At 40.5% G+C, this 22201-nt stretch overlaps 1 protein-coding gene across 1 annotated transcript in view; it reads left to right on the top strand.

Moving 5' to 3' along the window:
- Positions 1–440: 440 nt before the first annotated feature.
- prickle2b (prickle homolog 2b) overlaps positions 441–22201 on the top strand; it is a 119940-nt gene continuing 98179 nt past the window's right edge. Inside the window, exons 1-2 of the mRNA XM_059328566.1 lie at positions 441–570; positions 2982–3067. Of these exons, the coding sequence (XP_059184549.1) occupies positions 529–570; positions 2982–3067 (128 nt within the window). The 5' untranslated portion in view covers positions 441–528. The remainder of the gene's footprint in view (positions 571–2981; positions 3068–22201) is intronic.

The raw sequence follows: 22201 nt of genomic DNA, 5'->3' as shown, positions 1-22201 counted from the left end.
TGGTGACTGAGCAGTTACATTAGAATATGAAATAATTTTTGAATGCATTCACCTTTTCAAACTGAATCTGAATGGCATAATTTGCCTCCTTGCCTTGAAATCTATAGTGAATAAGAGAAAATCTTATGCACAGACAGGGTGTTTGAAGGAGATTTCAGGCATAAAACATTTATTTCCTCCATAATTACGGGGTCTGTTATTTGCCTTGAGATGTTCTCAGACTGGACGTCAGCGCTCGCCCACACTCATTCACCACGCCATCACTAGTTTTGTCCAAGTGTAATTATAGTTTTTTCAAAAGTCTGTTTCTAGTCCTCTATTGGCTGCGAGGAAACAGGGTGGAGCGGCAATCCGGAACAGCTCCATTCATTAATGAAGGAGGTTAATAGGATAGGACTGCAGGCTGGGCTCGGTGGAAAAGTCGTGAGGACATTTTAACTATTGCGCACTGATCTCCTGTCTCCTCTGTGTGCTGTTTGTTCTCGGTAGTATCCGACTGTGCCTTCACTGTCCTGTGATCATCCTGTCATGTTCAGCCGCAGCTATAAGAGGAGAGATTCCAGCAGATCGGTAGGTAGGATAAACAAAGTTAGAGGTTTGGTGGTTTTCCATTATCGCGCAAGTCTCGACTTGCTTTTGCGCTCTAATTAAAAAAAAAAGAAAGAAGAAAAATACGCATGCGATTTATTTTTGGTCTGATGTGAAGTTTGTTTCTGCTCTGTCCTGTTGCTAAGGGCATCAAGTTACATCTGCTCTGTTATGATAACGCTGGCACAAGTCTCATTAACAACACAGCATAGAACATGATGAAAGATGTTTTCTCTGTTTCACCCAGTGGATTTTGTTGGAGAATACAGACCATGTAATGAGTTTGGTACACATATTTTTACCTAATGAAAAGTGTTTCTGTGTTTGTTTTAAGCTGTTAACTTTAATTAATGCAGGCTACATTAATTTAAAATGTGTGTTAAATTAGCACATGTTACTGTAAGTTGTGGTGCTTTGAGCTATTTTGTCACAGGTTTTTACATTTATTCTACGGAGGCCATGGAAGGCCAGCGAGGAAAGATTTTGCCGATCTATTTTATAGATTTAGTCTTATCTAAATTGTTTCCCCCCTTGTGTTTATGGCTTAAGAAAGTGGAAAAAATTAATTCAATAATCTTCTGAAGTTCCTAAACATTTATTTTCATTTTAGAAACAGGTGTTAAATAATATTTTTTTTGGCAGGTTAATTTTTGTGTGTCGGTGTGTGTGATTTTTGTTTTCCAGGTGTTTGTTGTAACACATCTCAGGCCCACTCATCAGATTAAAAAGCTTTGTCAGAGCCCTCAGTTTCTGATACCGATGCAGGATTAGTTTTGGTAGTTTCTTGCAAATTAGCTTTTCAGAGTAAACTTTGTGTTTTTGCAGAAGATGGTTACAGCTCGGCAAGAAAACCACTTAATTCGGATTTAGGTTCGGGTAAAATAAAAAGGTTTGGCAAAAAACAACTACTTCGGCAAATTTCTGGGAACAATTGTTTAACCATCCACCAACCCAGAATGGACTTTTGCGCTCTTTGTATTGTTTCCGTTACCATAAATTTCTAATATTGCCATGGACGCCTCTCTGACAGAAATTAAAGGGTGCGTTATGCATCAGTATCAGATGCTGAGGGCCGTGACAAAGTGTCGGAGTGAGACTGAGCTGTTTCTTGTTTTAATACTCATTTTGGCCATAGCTGAAGTGCACGTTCCCCACGTTCTAAATATGACTAAAACATCCACATTTCTTCAAGTTGAGTAATTCCTGCATTCTTAATACTGCATTTTGTCATTCTTGTCAGTGTGCACACATTTATGCACTCACAGTACCAACTGTAAGTACAAAAGTACCCAAACTGAAACACAGCAATATTGTTCATGGCTAACCAAAAGCTACATCCTAGGTTAAGTCGGCTGCATAGCTAACGTTAGTTTCCTGTAACACCGGGATTCCACTGGATGCGTAACGACTCCGAAAGGGGTCCGTCCGCAACGGCTACGCAGTCCGTCAACACCCACCGGATCCGTCAGTGTCAGAGCTGTTGCGGACAGCGTAGTGCCGAGGACGCACAAGATCTCGCGAATTCACGCCTAATCAATTGATATAACTGGAAGATAATCAACATCTCCTCCTTAATGACTGGAGACAAATCCAGTGACTCCGTCTTAACGAGCGCTTAACGAGGTCGGCCGGCTTGTTAACAAGAGCCTTAGTGATCTCTGTTTGTTTACAACAAGCACCGGAGTGAGCGGTGTCAGTGGGGTGAAAAGACGAGTGAAAACCTCTAACCTGTTGATTTCAGGTCTTCAAGTTATGAAATACGATCCGCCGTGAACCCGAGGTATTCTATTTTGAAAATATAGCGGATGTTTTATTTTGTGTCTGTGCACGACTTCCTGTCCCGAACGATCTGTTCTGTGCTGAATTTATGCGCCGTGCTCCGTCGTCCGACAAAAATAGAAGCTCTGCGCAAGTGTTGCGAGGGCTGTCGGATGGCCATGCATTGTCGGACTCATTACGCAGCGGATCTGCAGTCGGTTGAATCTCACACATTGATATAGTGGGTGCGTAACGGCTCCGACGACGGATCTGCAGCCGGTACGCATCCAGTGGAATCCAGGGGTAACATTAGTCAAGGTAACTGGAACACTTCATCCCTTATGAGTGGGATGTTTTAAACACTAATGTTTCATAGCTTGGGGGAAAAAACTGTTTATAAAAAGGATCCTGGCTAAACTTTTCCCACCTGTTTCATATATGAATTTCTTGTAAGAAACTAGAAAATGTACCCCATTTCTTCTTTTTTTTTCTCACTTGTCTTCAAAGCTTCCATAAGATAAAACTCAACACTTAGCTGATGACGTTCTGACCTTTAGAGCTATAGACAGTGTTGTCAAAGTGGACAAAACTAGTGCAGACTATGATCTATCATCTCCTCTTCCTGTTATCCTAAGCTGAACCCTGCAGATGAGCCTCAGAGAGGACAGCCCTGCATCACCTGTGGAGAACAGTGTCCTGGCTTTGCGCTGCACAAATGGAGGTAAGAGCATTGCTTCACTCTGATCACGTTGATGCCCACACACTTTCACATGCTAGACAGGAGTGCATTTGATATTAAACCACTCCTGTGCTCTGATGTGAATTTACAGTCAGCTGAGGCATCCATTAATACATGAATACACAATGAGAATGATTTGCTGCCCAGCAAGTGTGACATGTAACCAACTGATAACACCACCAGCAACTGGGCAAATCACCCATTCTGCATTGTGATATACATTTGTAAAAAATGACTGTAGGGTTTCTTCTTCAAGTTACATTCAGGAGGAACCTTTACAGATCTGGTACTTTGAATAGAATCAGCCATCCATACTACTGTGGAGAAACCATTGTTCAGCCCCCGTGTGCTCTAAGATAATAGTTTTTACTGAGGAGACCATTCATGCAGCAGAGAGGATTCCAGCCCGCTGCCTCTACAGTCACTCTGTCATAACTGAGAGGACGTACATTTCCTTACACTGTGAAACAAACCATATATTGTAATGAGAAATGATCATGGTATGAAGTACAGGTGGTTTGGGTTAGTGTGTGAAAGATTAGACTGTGACTAATGTGTGCAACTCTATCTTAGGAATGCACTACAAATAGCATGACATGCAGTGTCCGAGGAGAGTGCTGAACATTGTTAGTTTATCGGTATCAGCTGATTCGTATCACTCTGTAACAAAGTCACTCTATTAGCAGTATTTACCTAATAGAGATGTTGTGAGCTGTATTGGTGTCTCTATGCTGCTTAGTGGCTGCTAGAGCTTAGTTTGTGGAAACAACAAAAACCTTAGGCACATTATGTGAAGATTACAAATCCTACATTGTAATTTTGGAACACAATAAGCTGCTTGGTGTGGTCCAGTGAGGATTACTAAGGGAGAGGCCCAAAATTATAGGATCAACAAAACTGAGCAGTGTGAAGAAAATGCAATTTATTATATCCATTTAAAATTTAATTTATACCATTCTGTAGCACACAAGGATTACTCTAAATACCAGCTTTCCTCATAAACACAGAATATATTGCGTAAAACTACAGCATTTTTCTAAAGGAAAGGTCAGCCAGACTGGAGCCAGCTTATTCAAAGTTAACACTGCAGCCATGGATTCATCTGGCATTTTTCTCTTGATGGGAATCCTCAATGGAAGGGGAGGGTCTGTACCATAAAGACCATCCTGCCTCCTCTGCTGTAAAGTCAACTATTACAGGGGCAACAGCAGGCTCAGGAATGCGGCCTTTGATTGCCTGTCTTTGCAGTCTCACAATAAAAAGTAAACTTTTTCCCCTTGACAAACTGGAAATGCTGTCAGTGGACACAGACTTAAAGAGTCTGACTCTGTGTTTGTGGAGACGGAAGGCTATTTTATGGCTCCAACATTTCTTTGTTCCTCAAGCAAAAATAAATGTGTTTTCATGCTAATTTAGCAAGGTATGGTACTGCAGTAATGGTATGTTTTGGAATGTGGTGGACTTTAAGTGACCCTGAGGTTAGAAATAGGAGATGAAGGGGGCAGGTGTGTGGTGCTCAGCTGACTAAGGCAAAATTACATTTTTCAAATAGATTTGGAGTTCTAATGGGAACATAGAATGACTATTGTGCCTGTGGATACCTATATGAGGTATGATTTCCCTTTAGTCGTGTGGGAGAAACTGGCACCAAATTTATAGCTGTACGGAATTGTTGGACGGATTGGCATAAAATTTGTTGCAGATATCCATGGTGCGGAGAGAATGGATCCTAATGACCTGGTACCACCATGAGGCGGACATTTATGGTTTTGAGTAAATATTAATTCCCCAGAACAATTGTCTAATAATTCCAATCCAAAATTAGTTATCCCTTAATTAGAGTAATCATCATGTAGAAATTTGAAAAAGTCATTTGCTGTGTTCCAATACCCATACTTCCATGAGTACACTTAAATGCAGTACACTATCCGCACTTACTTAGTACACAGATTTCAGCAGGTGAGTGTTGTTCCAAATGACGCTCGCGACAGCCACCGCGGCTTGTCACCCGCGAAAAACTTCCAGCTTTGAAAGGCAAAAAAATGATCCTTTGTGTTGTTTAAACTTCTACAATCCGGCAATATGGCTCCATTAATGCAGCAAATGTGGAAAATGTGCCGGCGTCGTCAGCAATGTTATCTAGACAGACAATGGTCCGCCATTACAAACATTTTTTTCGAGCTGATCGGCTATGCCTGGCTCCGCCTCTTCCGCTACATAGACAAGATGGCGGCCGTTGAGTTCGTATAGTGTTACATCGTTCCACACTCAGCGTTTTGACCGTTATGAGGGCAACATCCAGATCCTTTAAGTACACTTCTTTTCGCCGCGATTGGAATCGGAATACCCTGCGTACTCAAACTAAGTATAGTGAGTACGGGAAGTATAGGTATTGGAACACAGCAATTGTCATTGTCACTGGGTAGATGTTGCTATGCTAGCGTTAGCATTCAGCGCAAAGCACTGCTGTGTAGAGATTCACAGAGCTGAGAGATTCATAGACAGTCTAGCCACTTGTACGGTGGCCCTGAGAGCTCACAGCGCTGCAACTTAAGAAAACACATGCAAATACACAAAACATAAGCAAATTGAGAAAACATCTTCACCAATTTGACAACACAAGTGCAGCATTTATAAAACACGCTGCGAAGACCACACACGACTCAATAAGAAAAAGCGATGCAAAGACGACAACACAATAAGAAAAAGCGCAGCAAATAGGCCACAACAGAAGTGTTTCCAGAGGACACTTAAAAGTGATGCACATGTCTGGACACGCATGTGATATTATCAAGTTATTTCAAGATAATGTTAATTTCACGTTATAACCTGAAATAAGGTGATAATTTCACGTTATAACGTGAAATTATCACCTTATTTCATGATAATGTTATTTTCATGTTATAATGTGATGTATAGCGTTAGCCCGCTAGCGTTAACCCACTAGCAGTAAAACAAATCAAATAAATGAATGATACAAGTTTTAGTTGGTCTCTCTTAACGGCACAGAGTCGGTCTTGTGCTGTGTTCCAATACCCATACATCCCGTACTCACTATACTTAGCTTGAGTACGCAGGGTGTTCCGATTCCGATCGCGGTGAAAAGAAGTGTACCTAAAGGACCCGGGTGTTGCACTCATAACGGTCAAAATGCTGAGTGTGGAACGATGTACACTATACGCACTCAACGGCCGCCATCTTGTCTACGTAGCGGAAGAGGCGGAGCCAGGCAGAGCCGCTCAGCTCGAAAAAATGTTTGTAATGGCGGCCGACGACGCCGGCGCATTTTCCACATTTGCTGCGTTAATGGAGCCATATTGCCGGATTGTAGAAGTAAAGATTAAACAACACAAAGGATAATTTTTTCGCCGTTTAAAGCCGGAAGTTTTTCGCGGGTGACGAGCCGCGGTGGCCGTCGAGAGCGTCATTTCCGGTAAGTGCATCACGGAGTATTTGATTTTAGACAACACTCACCTGCTGAAATCTGTGTACTTTGTGAGTGCGGATAGTGTACTGCATTTAAGTGTACTCATGGAAGTATGGGTATTGGAACACAGCACTGGTCTGGCTAACCCCGGTAGCGCTAGCACGATATCCATCGCCGGCTAAAGTCAGCATGCTATCGATCGCCGGCAAACATTAGCATGTACAGATGTGTGCATCCCTTTTAAGTGTCCTCTGGAAACAATTCTATTGGGTTGTGGTCTATTTGCAGCGCTTTTTCTTATTGAGTTGTGTTGTGGTCTTTGCAGCGTGTTTTCTAAATGCTACACTTGTGTATAGTGAGATGTTTTCTCAATTTGCTTGTGTTTTGTGTATTTGCATGTGTTTTCTTAAGTTGCAGCTGCTGTGAGCTCTCAGGGCAACCGTACACTTGGGTGACATAAGACAAACAATTTATGGATCCATATATGATTTATTCATAATAAAGTTTGAGGGTGATGCAGTTTCTCGGCAGAAACAGCAAAAATGGAGGGCACTGCCAGCTGCAGACATACAGTATGTGGAAGTAAAGCAGTTGTTTCTCATGTGACCCCCAACTTTTGGCACTTAGCAGTTTGAACAAAGCTGTTTTATTTTTAATTTTTACTTTATTTCTTTCAAAGACTTTCAGGTTTGCGATATTTTGTTTTAAAGCACTCATCCCTGCATGAAAAAATGTATGATGAGCGGAGTTCATGTGCATAAAATCTCTATTAAGCTCTTTCAAGTATGTATGTTTAATCCTGTTTTCCACCGCTCCGAGTGTTTCTCTGACATATAATTCATGCATGTGGCTAGACATGTTGTTTATTGAGCTCACAGAGAACATATTGTAAATGAAGATACAGTGAAGGGCATTAGGCTACGCTGCACAGTCCTATTATCCATACTTTCAACATGTGTTTGTCTCAAAATTCACTGAAATATTAATGATTCTCTAAATATTCAATAGATGAATATACAGTACAAGCACTGTTTTTCTCCCCTTTCTTCTTCTTCCTCTGTATAAGATGTTTCCACTGAGCTTAGCTCCCAGGGGTGCTTCAGCATGCATGGTCTTTTATAGTAAGTTGACTGAGTGTGTTGAGGCATTTCCCATTCAGAGTAAAGAGAGGAGCCAGTCTAGTGTAGGGTATTTAAAATCACCCAGGCCTACCAAAACATTACCCTGAAGAATTTGCTGTAGATGTTATTTGACTCAAATGGGAATGTTAAACCTTGTGGCCCGTGTCTACAAACTTTAAAGTGCAAAAAAAGTTAATTCCTAGAAGCCCATAGAGGACTTTAACCAAATGATAATGTAGCATTGACAAATTAAATGTAATTCCACAATAACATCGTACTTTTCCACTTCCTATATACTAAGTCTTATTTAAGAAAAACTAGAAATGGAAAAGCAATTATCCAATTAACATTTTTATATTGACATACTCATATGGATATTCTATGGAAGCTCAAAGGGGATGGTAATGCTGTGATTGGCTAGTACTTGTTGGCTCGATCAGCCCGTGTAATTGACTGCAATGTGGAGTTATGAGTGATAACTTTCTTTGACTAATTTTCTGTAACATGTGTAGCATGAAAGCATGGTGGAAGACTTCTGAAAATGACATATCAAATGCAGTTTCCTTTTTCAAATTGTTAGAAATTGGATTTTTAATGAAAAAATTCTTCCATATTTGGTTACATGTTTATGTTTTATATCAATTTTCAAACTTGAATCAAGATTTGAATATTATCAATTGTACAACTGGTTACAGCTTTGAAAATTAAATGCCAAACAGCTTTTTCCCTTTTTTTTTTTACAACTTAAAGTGAGCATATGTATGTGAGTATGTGGAAATGAAAATACAATTGGATTATTGCATTTAACTCAAATAATGCATACATATGTGGAACATTATAATGCTATTTTGGAACTGCATTTTAATTTTCAAATTAACTTATTTTATTAAAGTCCCCTATAGGCTTCCGTTAAGTGACTTTAAATTTTATTGCAAAAACAAGTGGCTGTAATTAGGGTTGCCTGCACGGTGTCCAGTCTTATTCTGTGATGGAAGTGTGCTGTACAGCTGCTGCTTCTTTACAATGAAGCAAGTTCACAGATCTGGATGGTTGCCCATTGGAGGTGCTCATTTAAAGGCCTGATCGAAGATTCAGGACACCATTCTTCTCTCAGCATCCCTTGAGATCTCTCTGGATAAGGTGGCGGAAGTCGCTGTAGACATCCTGGCTACTGTGCTCACCCTAATGTGCGTTAAAAATGGACGGATAAAAGAGGAGTTTCTGTTACCTGGCTGCTTGTGTGTCAGTGTGCCTGTGTAACTCAGTAAGCTGAGTGGGCTGCTCCGAGCAGGAGTAGATTCTCCTTGCACAACATGCTCCTTCTGAATTATTAATGCCTGCCTTTGGCTCGATTGATTTTCCTTGTGCTAATGAGACTCATTACCAGGCTTATTAGCATGTGCCCTGAGTGTGAATGTGCTACCTGATCGCCCCGATCACATGACCCTCCTCTGCACGACGCTGGTGTGTTTTAGAGCTGTGTAGTGTGTGCTTAAAAGGGTACACTTGACCTGTTTGTAGGCTTAGGTCAGTCCAGACGTGAATCAGACTACAAAGGAGGATTTATGCAATGAGATCTTGCCATTTGCTATTCCTTCATTTCCTCCAGCCAGCAGCACAACATAAAACTTCATTTAAAGCAGCAGGTTTAGTTCAGGTTGCCAGAGCGGACGGGGGCTGGACAAAGCCTTTCCTTGTATGCAACAGGGCCTTAGCTGAAACTTTAGCTGGCTAAAAGCAGCAGTGAGGGGGTAGAAGAGGAGAAGAAAAGATGGTTGCAGTAGAACAAGAGGAACTGAAGTTGAGTTTTAACCCGGCCTTGAATGGCTTGCTGACGTCTGTCCCCTCGGTAACCCAGTCTGATCTGCATAACACAGGCCGGCCCGCTATTCACTGTGTTAACAAGACGGCCTGGCAAATAAAACTGTCAGGGCGCCCAGGCATATGAAAGGGTTCTGGCTATTTCAGCAGAGAAGAAGAATACTCAGTATGAGGTGAAGGGGGAGAGAGAAAAGGAGAAACCATTGGTGGTCGGTGCCACACAATAGAAACTTAAAAGATTTATCACTAAAGCTGTGTCTGTGTATTTGCATGGAGATGGTAAGCCTCCTTGCTTCATTGCTTCCAGGGTTGAAAACACTCCCTACCCCGCTGTCCTGTCCCCCTCCCTGGGCTTGTTTTGGGGCAAAAAGCAACAGCAGCATCTGTGGTGGCACTCGTATGGGTCAGGAGGCATATGGTTTGATAAGCGGGGCTTTTATTGTGTAAATGGTGCTTTTTGTCTTTGTCATTTTCAGGAGATTTGTTTTGAAGGGGTTATATTTTGACAGGTCTGCGGTGTCATGTGATGTATGACGGATGTTCACAGATAATGCAAACCCGGGGAGCTGAGAAGCCCTGATATAAATCATAGTTTGACCTTTTGGGTTCTCAGACAGTGTTGGGCTGAACTTGTCACTTCCCATCGCTCTCCTCTCATTCTAATGCTTTTCTTTCTGCTGCTCTTTTCTCCTTTGTTCTCTCCAGCTTTTTGTATTGCTGGGCAATAAGGCCGACATCTTCTATCCTGATATAGGTGAATTAGCTACTTGACAAGTGAAGACATTAATGCCCATTATAATTTATAGAAATCGATATATCGGTTGATATATTATATATATCCCTGTCTTGAATGATACTATAGGATTGTTTTTTGTCCCTTACTCTTGCCAATTGCCACCAGAATGTAAGTTGGAGTCTCTGTTCTGGGTGAACTATGTGATGACACAATTTCTCAATCACCAAAGCATCTTTTTCTGCATTATATTGATATGTTTTCGTTAATAATGTTTTAATATCAGTGCATATTGGACATAATTTACGCTGATGGCAGTATATCTGTGATAGGCCAATATCAGCCAATAAAATCATCTGACCGATATATGCTTTGTTTACATTTAGTGTCATTGCAGTGTACAAGAAATGGGCATGTAGTGTGAAAGTGTCAAACTTTCATGCCAATGAAAATGAAATGTAAATGAAAAAAGACATTGTGTTAGTGCATTTCTTTGGACTGTATTCTACAAAAAGAGTTTTCTGCTCCTTGTCTCACTACTTGGAACCCAACAATACGATTTTTCCTGATATTTGAGTCACGATAGGATATTATTGCGATTTAAAGCATTTTGCGATATGGTGAGTATTGCGATACAATATATTGCAATTTAACTGTTTAACTGCATTTTGTGTCCACAAAATGAAATTCAATTAACAATTGTTTTGTCAAATAAGAGAATGCCATGTATGTGAAGAGGAGACTTGTGGGAACCTAGATAGGCTATTTTCATTGAGATAGCATGACGTCAGAGGTCCCATGAAAATCACCATGAAACATCAAAAAGCCTTTCTTTTGCAGCATTATTTTGACAAGTTCCCGACGAGATATCCTGACATACAGCGTGCCTATAGATTGCTTAGATGTTCTTGTTTCATATGACCAGTATATTCCTAAAATCGAGCCCGCTACGGCTTCCGGAACGGCGGGCCGTCCGACAAAATATCAATTCTTAGCCGCCATGAATCGATATAATATTGCCACGCAAAATATTGCGATACCATGTATTGATTTTTTCCTCCAACTCTACCAACCACGTCCAAAGGAGAGAAGTAACCCTGTTTCAGCTTTGCTCACACATGCAAAAATCAGAAGGTACAGCATCATCCAAATGACATAAATATTGCTGTCATGCAGTTCAGCTGTTGGTTTTTCGACCTCATGATAGAAACAATCAATACAAACAAAATATATATACATGTCAAATCTTTTTATTTTTGGTTTGGCCATATATATCGTCATATTGGCCAGCCCCCATCCCATCCTGTTTACCATGCATTTCACCTTATTTCCCCCTCATCTCATTCTATCTCACTACCCCATACTACACTGATATTAATACACTTTGATTTCACTGTAGTAGTACAGACTTTGTTCAAATTAAGCATGCCAGTCACGGACACAAAGATGTTCTACGCACAGAGCCGTCTGAGATCCTGAGGGGCCTGTCGATCAGCTGCTGAATTCCAATGAAATCCCAGCATCAAAATTCAAGATCCAGGCTGATGTGACACAAAAACACACACAGGGGTCAAAGCTGGAGATGGCTGCATTCCTGTAGCGTTCCTCATTTCCTCTCTGTCTGTGGTTAAGATTGTCTGGGGGTTTAATAATGAGCACAGGTAAAGAAGCATTGTTGTAAGAACACAATCATGTAATTGTGCACTCAGAAGAAAGTACATCTCCTTGATAAGATGTTATTGGAAATTCTCAGTAGTGTACACATCTTTTATTTGATTTGGTGCGATAGAGTGGCATTGTGTTGGCGGTTTATTGGTTGGCTGTGTATTTGTCGACCCTATCGGGAGAGAGGAAATTCCCTTCATTTGGTGTGATACCTCTGTAGCAGATGCTGGAGCATGTTTCAACTTCACGTCAAAAACAAAGATGGATGTGTCAGCAGTGAGCTGTAAGGATACCAGCAGGTAGTGTCATCTCATCCACCAGGTGGGTTCTGGACGTGTAACTGGAGATCCTGCGAGGTGTTGGGTTGCTCTTTTGCTCCTTGCTTGTAATTGCTTTTGTAACTTTGTTGCACCTGTATTATTACTCTTGCATGACTTATTCGACAGAAGAATTATTTTTTTTTTATGTCATTTAAGCTGCTTCTGAAGCTTAACATAACTGTAAGAAAAGTGCAATGCTGTTGTGCAGTCAGTTTCATTTTCTTTAGGTTTGTTTTGTTTTTTGTCTGTGGAAGAATCTGTCCCTGTGTTGTCCCTGAACAACAGCACCACAGGAGGTTAAAGATGTCAAAGTGAGGGCTGTTTTTCTCACTTCGGTAGAGACCTCAGACAGATATGTTTGACTGCTCCCTCACCACTGTGACTCCTCTTTTTATATTCAAGATGAGACATTAAAGGGCAGTGTCAGCTTGGCATTACATTATATATTCCCGTCATTTAGACTCTTAATATTCGCCTGTTTTTCATCCAATATGATATTTTTATGTCTTATTGTGTCTGTAGATATCTGACATAGAAGATTTATGAACAGTGTTGAAGAGAGGTGACGCATCATGAAAAGAGGAACTTAGGGACATGTCTAAAATGTGTATTTAAAATAACATATTGTGAGTTTCCAATAAGAAAATATATTATAATAATACAATAAATTACAAATCCTGGTGAGTCGTGTTAGAGAGTGGGGGATGAACCAAGGTAGTTTTTTATTAAGGTTTTACATAATCTTTTTGCAAATTTGAATGAGGACAGAGTGAAGGACACTTAACTTGGTAATATAATGTATTATGCAAATACTTTTCATGCATTTTTATGTATGCAAGGCACCGATTTGGCAGAAAAGTATTTTTTAAATCCTCAAACTAAGTCCTGGTATGTCAGATTAAGTGAGTACGATGCTCTCGCTTTCAGTCCTCAGCTGTTTTCCTCTCTGGTGGTGAAGCATGCTAAACTGACCAGCAGGAGGCAAACATGTTCAACTGACACACTGAACTCCAGCACTCACTTTGTTTGCAAAAGGTCACTCTGTCAGGTCCAAGATGAAACTGATACACAGGAGATAAGAAAATTAATTTGGTTCAGTGTTGGGGGGCAAGGGAGTCTTGGATGGTTACCACTAAACAATTAAAGGATAAATAAATAAAGAGCTACAAAGCATTCATAAAAGCTCATTCTCTCTTCAATTTCTGCAGTCTAACACACTACTGACACATTTGTCAACAGAAAAACACTTAATGATAAACCATAATACTGAGTCACCACATCATATAACGGCTCTTAAGCTACCAAGCAGCAGAAGCCAATAATAGTCATCCACATTACAGTCCATAATCAAAAATCTCTCTTTAATCTGCACAAAGTGCATCTCTGTACTTCAGCAGTATTGAAAAATTCACTGTGCCATCTTATCGAACCCAACACATTCTCTTTCATACAGTCTTAATAGAGCTTTATTGTATAGCACAGCTGTGTAAGTGATGTTTTCTGGCAGCTTCTGCAGCAAAGCGAGTAGCTTTACTCTGATCCACAGCAGCTCCAGTATTTTCCCTGCTTCTCTTATCAAGGTCATCTCTAACAGGTGCTCATGCATTTGGATTAAGTGTGATAGGCATCAGAAAAGTCCTTTCAGTCCCTCACAGATGACAGTATATGTGAGCCTAATATGCTCTTATATAGGCATAAAGATAAGATAAACAGTGAGTGTTATTTAATCTCTGTCTTTGCAGACTATCTTTGGAATCAGCCTGTTATCTCTCACTTATTTAAAAGCTTTTAAACTTCTATGCATTAATGAACTGGTGAAAATAAAATTATGCATCCAGGTCAATATCAGGGATGTTTTTTCTTTCATGCTTAACTAACCTTTTCACAACATGTCAGTCAATTTGCATGGATGAGAGGCATCAGTGATGCTGGAGTGAGTTACTATCTGGGGAAGAGGGTTCAGTCAGAGGTGAAATGAGTGAATGAGGAGATGAAGCAGAGACACAATATATGTATGTTTCACAGTGTAAAAAGTAGGAGAGTAACACTGTCCCTGGTAAAAATGGGAAAAATTCTGCCCAAATGACTGATGTGGAAGTCAAAAATGTATCAAAGTGCACTGAATTTATGTGTAAAATCTCTCTCCGTCTGAATTTAAAAACTGTTTTGCTCAGATGTTCTGTACAGTTGCTCTAAATTAACACAACATGGTTGTAGGCTTGTACCACTTGAAGCTAGTTTTCATTCTTCTCACATTAGCAAACCTCTTTAATTCCCCCTGATCTGTGCGCTGGCAATGCTAATTCACTCCGATTTTTGCCCTGGTGCTGATCCGTGCCTTAATGAAGGCTTAGCGTGCTAAGCTGCCTTTGAACTGTCACTGGAAATAAAGGGAGGCAGGCTCACTGCTGTCATATGCACAGCAAGTTAGCATTTACTGCGATCAGGCCTACAATTCCAAGCCGCCCACCCCGGTAGAGAGTTCATTCATGTCATCCTGATCGTTTCGCCTGTTTGTTACTTCATGCACTTTGGCTGGTGAGATGTTCAGGTTTTGACTTCAGCTAACTGATATCATTGCTCTTTAAAGCAGTACATCTTCCATTAACTGCAGAGTTTAACTGTCACTTATTGTGTGTTGTTTTATCTCATTCAGTACAAGCAATGCTAACACACACTTTTTTCTGTCTGTCATCCACACTTAGAAAGGTGTGAAACACATTCTCACTGGTCTCTTTTCAATTAATGTTAGATAACACATACACCTGCCCAGAGAGTTGGCATTCACATCCTGTTGTGTAAGCTCCCCCCACAGTCTCCCACTAGATGAACAAGCTCCAGCAGCCTTAACAGCTACACACTGGATACTTGAAAACACTTAGATTCAATTTTCATCAAAGTGTCTGCATGTCATCAATTTGCATATTTTGTGCAACAAACTAAATGGTAAATGGACTGCACTTATATAGCACTGTTATTCAAAGCGCTTTACAGTACAGACTGCGCCCATTCACCCATTCACACATTCACAAACATTTTCAAACTGGTGGCTGAGGCTATCCTAAACGGTGCCACCTGCCACCGTTGGGAATTTATTCATACACCAATGAATACAGCAGCGGGAGCCATTCGGGGTTCAGTATCTTGCCCAAGGATACTTCGACATGTAGGCTGCCATGGTCAGGGTTCGATCCAACCACCAACCTTCCGATCAGTGGGTGACTGCTCTACCAATTTAGCCACATCCGCCCCATAGAATGGAATGCCTTTATTGTCACTATACACATGTACAATGAGATTTGAGAGCTGAATCCAAAAAGCAGCGCGACAATAAATAAAATATATATGAAATAGAAAAATATACAATATAAACATAAACATACATAGGCAAGTAAATGTAAAGAAAAATATATACGATATAATGTAAACATAGGCAAGAAAGGGAGGTAAGGTGCAAAGTCTTCAATTCAATTTGCCAGAAGCAGATATGATGCTATGCAGTGTTTATAAATATATTGCACGTTTGAAGGACAAATTATTGCACAAATTATTGCACATTGCCAGGTATAGTATATTTAAAAAAGTAAGAGATATTGCACAGTAATAGAGTCCATATGAAAATCAGTGCATATAAGAGTTCAGGGTTGTTATTGCTTTTGTGAAGAAACTGTTTTTGAAACGTTTTTTTTTTTTTTTTACTTGCTGCACCTGTAGCGCCTCCCTGAGGGCAACAGGTCATACGTAAAAACATAAAAAAACAACAACATATAAGCTGTCCAAAATCTGAAGCGATTCCACTTTTATGTCATACAATTACATATCATCACAATGATAAACAATACTAGGAATCTGTAAGTATGCTAGTGGCTCCAAACAGCATTGCTATGAGCATGCTTACATGCTCACAATGATAATGCTAACGTTTTGGCTTAGCATGTTAGCACACTAACATTTGTTTTAGCACTAAATGCAAAGAACAGCTAAGGCAGGCATCTGGTCACAAACCAGAGTATTGGATAGACAGGGAATTTGACCTGGTGGTGTTAGCTGAAAAGTCAGGGTATTAAAACCTTGTGTCCTCTCTTGGGACCATAAATGTCTGCATCAAATGTCATGGCAATCCAGTAGATGAGAGTATTTCAATAAAATCGAAAAGCCTGCTAACGGAGCTAGAGGAAAAGTCAGGGAATCAACAAAGTAATTCAAATATATCATCTGGTAACCACGAATGTAAATACAATAGACATAAGTTTAAACATAGTTTCAGTCCATCAAGTAGACCATGAGATGGTATTGGAGCTTGAGAAAAAGGAATCAGAGAGAACATTTTGTCATCTGGGGACCATGGATATCTTTATCAATTTCTGTACAATCTATCAATCCAAACTCATAGCAGCAGTAAAGCAAACGTGTGGGACTCACCAAAGTCATAAGGAGTTATCCTCTGGGAACAACGCATGTCCAATAGTTATTCCAGTGTGGACAGTGGTGGACAGAGTGACTTGAGAAAAACTGAAAATCAATAAACCTCAATGATTGAAAAGTTATCAAATTTGATAATGATGAATTGTCTCGACTGATGAGTTATTTCGGATAATAGAACAGTTGGTGTAGGGGAAAATGGGATTGATGAAAAAAAGAAGTGACTAATGGAAAAAGTAAACCATTTTTGTTACTTTCTCCTCATAATTTGGTCTTTTTTTTAAATGTATATGTTGTTTATTGTATTCAGTGCCCATTGAATCTGCTGCTGACATACCCTCTGTATGACTGCTTCCACCAACCCTTCATCCGTGCGGCCCCCTCTCTCTTCCTCCCCGCATCCATCCATCCATGCACCTCCACATCTATCCAGTTTAAAGACTGCCAGCCCAGTGCAGCGAGGTTTAAGCAGTGCACCACTTCAAAGACCTCTTTGATTCTCTCCTCCTCTTGTTTTACCCCCCCTCTTCTCTCTGTCCAGCCACCTGTTCCCATCCGCAGGGTTGTGTGTATGTGTGTGTGTGGAAGTGAAAAATCCTTGATCAGAGCCGTACCAGCGGCGTTGTTTGAACACACAGTCTTAGATGGATTTCATGTGTTTGGAAGACTTCCTCAGAGGTGATTTTGGAAAAGGATTGCCCTGTTTAATGTCTAAGATTGTAGCAGCCAATAGAGGTCAGCATTGTACAACAGCAAATAAATGCTTTTTCCCAGTTGTCATCTTTGTATCATGGGTTCACGCATAAACTGGAGTATGTGATTGTCAGAGTAACCAGGAATGAATGTATGACTGATAACAAACACTTAGAGAGCATCACTGCACAAAGAACAGCACTTTGTTCATTAGGTTAACCTCATATGTAAGAGACATGCTGACAGTTTCTCTTTGACTTCCCCATTACTTTAATGACTTGTCCTATTTTCATTACAGACCCAAACTCCCAGTGGAACCCAAAGCCTCATTTATCCAAACTGCAAAAGAGGAGCTTGATGACTCTGCAGTGTTAAATTATTTGATTGGTTTATTGATTCAGCCGGCCTACTGATTATTGGATGGCCTGAGTGGCAATATTGACGTGAGAGAATTGACTCTTGCTGTCTAATATTGAAGAAAGGGCTGAGACAGCCACTACATCAAACAGCACTGAGGAGAAATCACAAGGCTTATTTGCCATATTGATTGAGCAGTTTGATAAGTGGGTTGAGTTTTATTTCTGTTTGTTAAATTGCAAGAGTTTTTTTACAAACACATTTAAACTCTGTGATCTATTGTCACAGCTTTGACCCCCATCTCGCTCCCTGTCTTTCTCTTCCTTCCTCCCCCTGTCTGTCTGTCTGTCTCTCTCCGTGTATGATTTGTCGTCATCTGAGGAGTGGGCGAGGTGTCGTCTTAGTTCTGCTCACAGCTTTGCATGAGTCAAAGCTGAATCTAATAGGCTGGATGAGCTGTGATGCTGTTACTGCTTCTTTTCAGCTGGTTCTCCGACACTTTATCTCTGTTGTGTTTTTGCCGGTTTTCTCCTGTGTGTGTGTGTGTGTGTGTGTGTGTGTGTGTTGTGTGTGTGTGTGAGTGTGTGTGTGTGTGTGTGTGTGTGTGTGTGTGTGTGTGTGTGTGTGTGTGTGTGTGTGTGTGTATTAATAGCAGAGAGGCTCTTAAGTGAAAGCTGAAGTCCATGGATGAGAGAGTGGGCTGGTTCTCAGTGCCAAGCTGTACAGGTATCTATCAACTGATCTGGGTGCAGAGAGAATGGAAGGGGGGCAGGAAGCAGGAGATGAAAAAAGGCTCTGAAGCATGGCCAGCTTGCTCTGATAGAGGCCTGAAGTAACACACTACTTCACTGACACTCTAGGTCCCCACACATGCAAAAGAGAGAGAGAAAAAGTATTGTTTGTGTTTGTGCTGGGCCATATGGAAGTGTTCATCTGAAACAAATAATTAAAAAAATGAATTTAACCCTTAAACAGGCATCGTGCACCAGGAGATACACAGTCTTTAACATCCTGTAGGGGGTGTGCTGGGAGGTTTTCATTAATCTAGTTAGCATTTATCAAAAGTCTTGTCTGGTATTAGTATCTAGATCACATGATTTGGTTCAGGCTATCTTGCATCGTTTCGTCAACCTGATCAGAAAACATCATGGCCGCCAGTGATGGAGAACCTGCTTCCTTTGGGGTAAGTAATCATATATTAGTCATACTTATTTTCAATAAAACAACAATATAAATTCCTAAAATTAATTAGGACATTTGTCTTAACATTCTGATGAAGAAAAAAATACTTCAACTGTGTTTGTGGTGTTACTTAGCAGCTTTTGAAATGTATGTATCCGCTGAGATACGTTGCCAGATTAGGGGTAGAAATTTGGTCAATGTGCATTATTCAAAATTTTGTTTCAAACTGGAAGGCATGTTAATAATTACTGCAATACCAGATATTAGTATGCACAACTGTGCCCATTACAACAGTATAAGTGTATTTTACTTTAAAAAATCTATTTATTTTCAAGCAGGGCATCTCGGCTAGGTCCTTTTATGGGAAAAGAAAGGAAAGCACAGGAATGAGAGTGATAGAGGAGATCCCTGCAAGTTCTTCTGACTCTGAGTCAGACAGTGATGAAGATCAGGAAGTCATTTTCAGCCAGCATGAGTTAGACGCAGTGAGTGAAGGCAGTTCTGATGAGGATGAAAGTTCTGATCAGGAGGATGAAGAGATGGATCACAGTGCAAAGTCCAAACGAGCCAAGGGATTCAGGTGACAGTAGTCTTATTTAGGGACACTTATATGTGCAATCCATACAAATGTATGTATGTTGTAGTTGATGTAAGGTGAAAAAACACAATCTTTCTGTGTGGTATGCTTGTGATATTTACTGAAAGTACCATGCCACTAACCAGCTAAATTCAGTCCATACTTGCTAATAATACCATTTTGTACAAATAACAAAGCACAGTTATTTTTTTTTGTATATATTTTTGTTTGTTTTTTACAGCTGGCGTAAGAAACGGTTTGAGCACCAGTCAACAGCAGCTGCCAGTGTATTCAGCGCACCTGATGAGCTGTCTTCTCCACGTAGCTACTTTGCCCAATTTTTTGATGATGATCTGTTCCAACTTATTGCTGGACAAACAAATCTCTATAGCTGTCAATTAATTGGAGCCAGCATTAACACTACTGTGGATGAGATTAAGTCATTTGTTGGCATTAAGATAATCATGGGAGTGGTGAGAATGCCATCCATGGATGATTATTGGGCAGAAGGCACACGTTATGCCAAAATAGCCAATGTGATGTCAGTAAAAAGGTTTAAATGCCTCTCACGATTCATCCACTTCCAAGACAATCAGACATCAAGCCAAGATCGGCTCTGCAAAGTGACACCAGTGCTGGAGCACGTAAGAAAGAAGTGTCTGGAAATTGAGAGTGAGAACAAGTTCTCAATAGATGAGATGATGGTCCCTTACAAAGGAACAAAGGCTGGGTCTCTCCGACAGTATCTCCCGAGCAAACCTCACCATTGGGGCTTCAAGATCTTTGTTCGAGCAGGCGTTTCTGGCATAGTGTATGACTTCCTGACATACACAGGAAAGAGCACATTTGGCACAGACCAGGGTCCAGCCAAAGAACTTGGAGTTGGAGCCAATGTTGTGATTCAACTTTGCAAGACAATTAAGAACCCATCAGAGTGTGTTGTCTACTTTGACAATTTTTTTACCTCCCTACCACTCATTGTGCATCTGAAGGAGTCCCTTGGTTTGCGAAGTCTGGGAACCATACGCAAGAACAGGCTTAAAGGGTGCACACTTGAGGATGACCGTGCTCTGCTGAGGCAAGGAAGGGGAAGCTTTGACTACAGGGTGGATAATGAGGCAGAAGTGGCTGTTGTAAAATGGTCTGACAACAAAGCTGTCACCTTAGCTAGTTCCTGCGCTGCAATCAGCCCGCTCAAGGAAGTCCGGCGTTTCTCCAGAGAGGAGAGAAGAAGAGTTGCTGTTCCCTGTCCAAACATTGTGTCACAGTACAATGTCCACATGGGAGGAGTTGACCTTGCTGACATGATGGTGGCCTTGTACCGCACCCCTGCAAGGTCCCACCGGTGGTACCTGGGCCTCTTTTGGCAAATGGCTAATATAGCCATCAACAATGGATGGCTGCTGTATCGTCGAGATGCCAAAAGCATCGGTGTGCAAAAGCACAAAAAGCTCAAGGAATTCAGGCTGGAGGTTGCAGATACCCTTATCCACAGTGGAAAGAAGAAGGGAAAGCCTTCCAAGGGAGGGGAGGAGAATGTGCACAGCCCCACCAGATGCATACAAAGGCCAACAACCCAAAGACCCATGGCTGATGTCCGCCTTGATCAAGTGGATCACTTCCCAGCCTTCACAGACAAGGGAAGGTGCAGGCTTTGCCCAGAAGGACAGACAACAATCTACTGCACAAAATGTGGTGTTCGTCTATGCATTGTCACCGGGAAAAACCCACGCAACTGCTTCCAAGTGTTCCATAAAAAATGAAATATAGACAGGAAATAAGGAGTATTGTTCATAGAGTTCCCACCGCTATGGAAAACCTGGACCCACGAAGCTTTCTCCAGTGTTCAGTTGTGTATGCATCATTTGAGAAAATGAAATTGCTGTGTTGTTTTGTTTTTATGTAATCTTCAGTGCACAAAATGTTCAAAATGTTCATTATGAAATGTTCCGTTTTTGTGTCACTTTTTTATGAGATTACTAAATTGGATTGGTAAAAATGAATAAAATCAACTTTAAAAGTGTTGTGTGTAATGTAAATGACCAAAGAATAAAACAATGTATAAAAGATCTTCATCAAATTAAACATTAATATGTTTATCATTTGGGCTCTGTGTATACCTTTATTGGGCAACGTATCCTGGGAGATACAACTCATAAAATCCAAAATATTGCATATATATATATATTGAATGTGGAAATATTTTTCTTAGGGCCTAAAGACATAAGTGATAACACTAAATTATTTTTTGCAACTTATTTTCTACTCCTGCCTGTTTTAGGGTTAAACAAATTGGCTACAGTTCTGCTCATTTATGGCTGTTTCTAACAACAGATAATGGATTTTTGAGGCAGACTTTTCTCAGTACATCCTCATACCTACATAACAGAACAGGTGTCTTGCCAAAAAACAGTCAAAACAACACTTATGACCTTTCTATTGAATGTTGTGAAATGAGCACCGTTGACATTTGAGATTTTGGATTTCTATGAAATTGGCATTTCCAGAAGGAAGAACTGTAATCACTTGGGTGATCCCTTCATCTATAGTGCCACCATCAAGCCAAAAACTTTGATTTTACAAAAAAAGTATTTAAAAACAAGAACCCCATCAGCCTCCACTCTACTTTGTGTTTGGTGCAAGTTAGCAAATGTTGCTAAGATGCTTAACTTAGTTGGTTGGTGAACATGGCAAACATTATATATACATACATATATATACATTATAAACATCAGAATATTAACTTTTGTACTGTATGTTGTCATGGTATCATTAGCGTTTAGCTCAAAATACAACTT

The sequence above is a fragment of the Centropristis striata genome, chromosome 3 (assembly GCF_030273125.1).
Source record: "Centropristis striata isolate RG_2023a ecotype Rhode Island chromosome 3, C.striata_1.0, whole genome shotgun sequence".
NCBI classification, from domain to species: domain Eukaryota; kingdom Metazoa; phylum Chordata; class Actinopteri; order Perciformes; family Serranidae; genus Centropristis; species Centropristis striata.
This window is presented reverse-complemented; position numbering and strand designations above follow the sequence as displayed.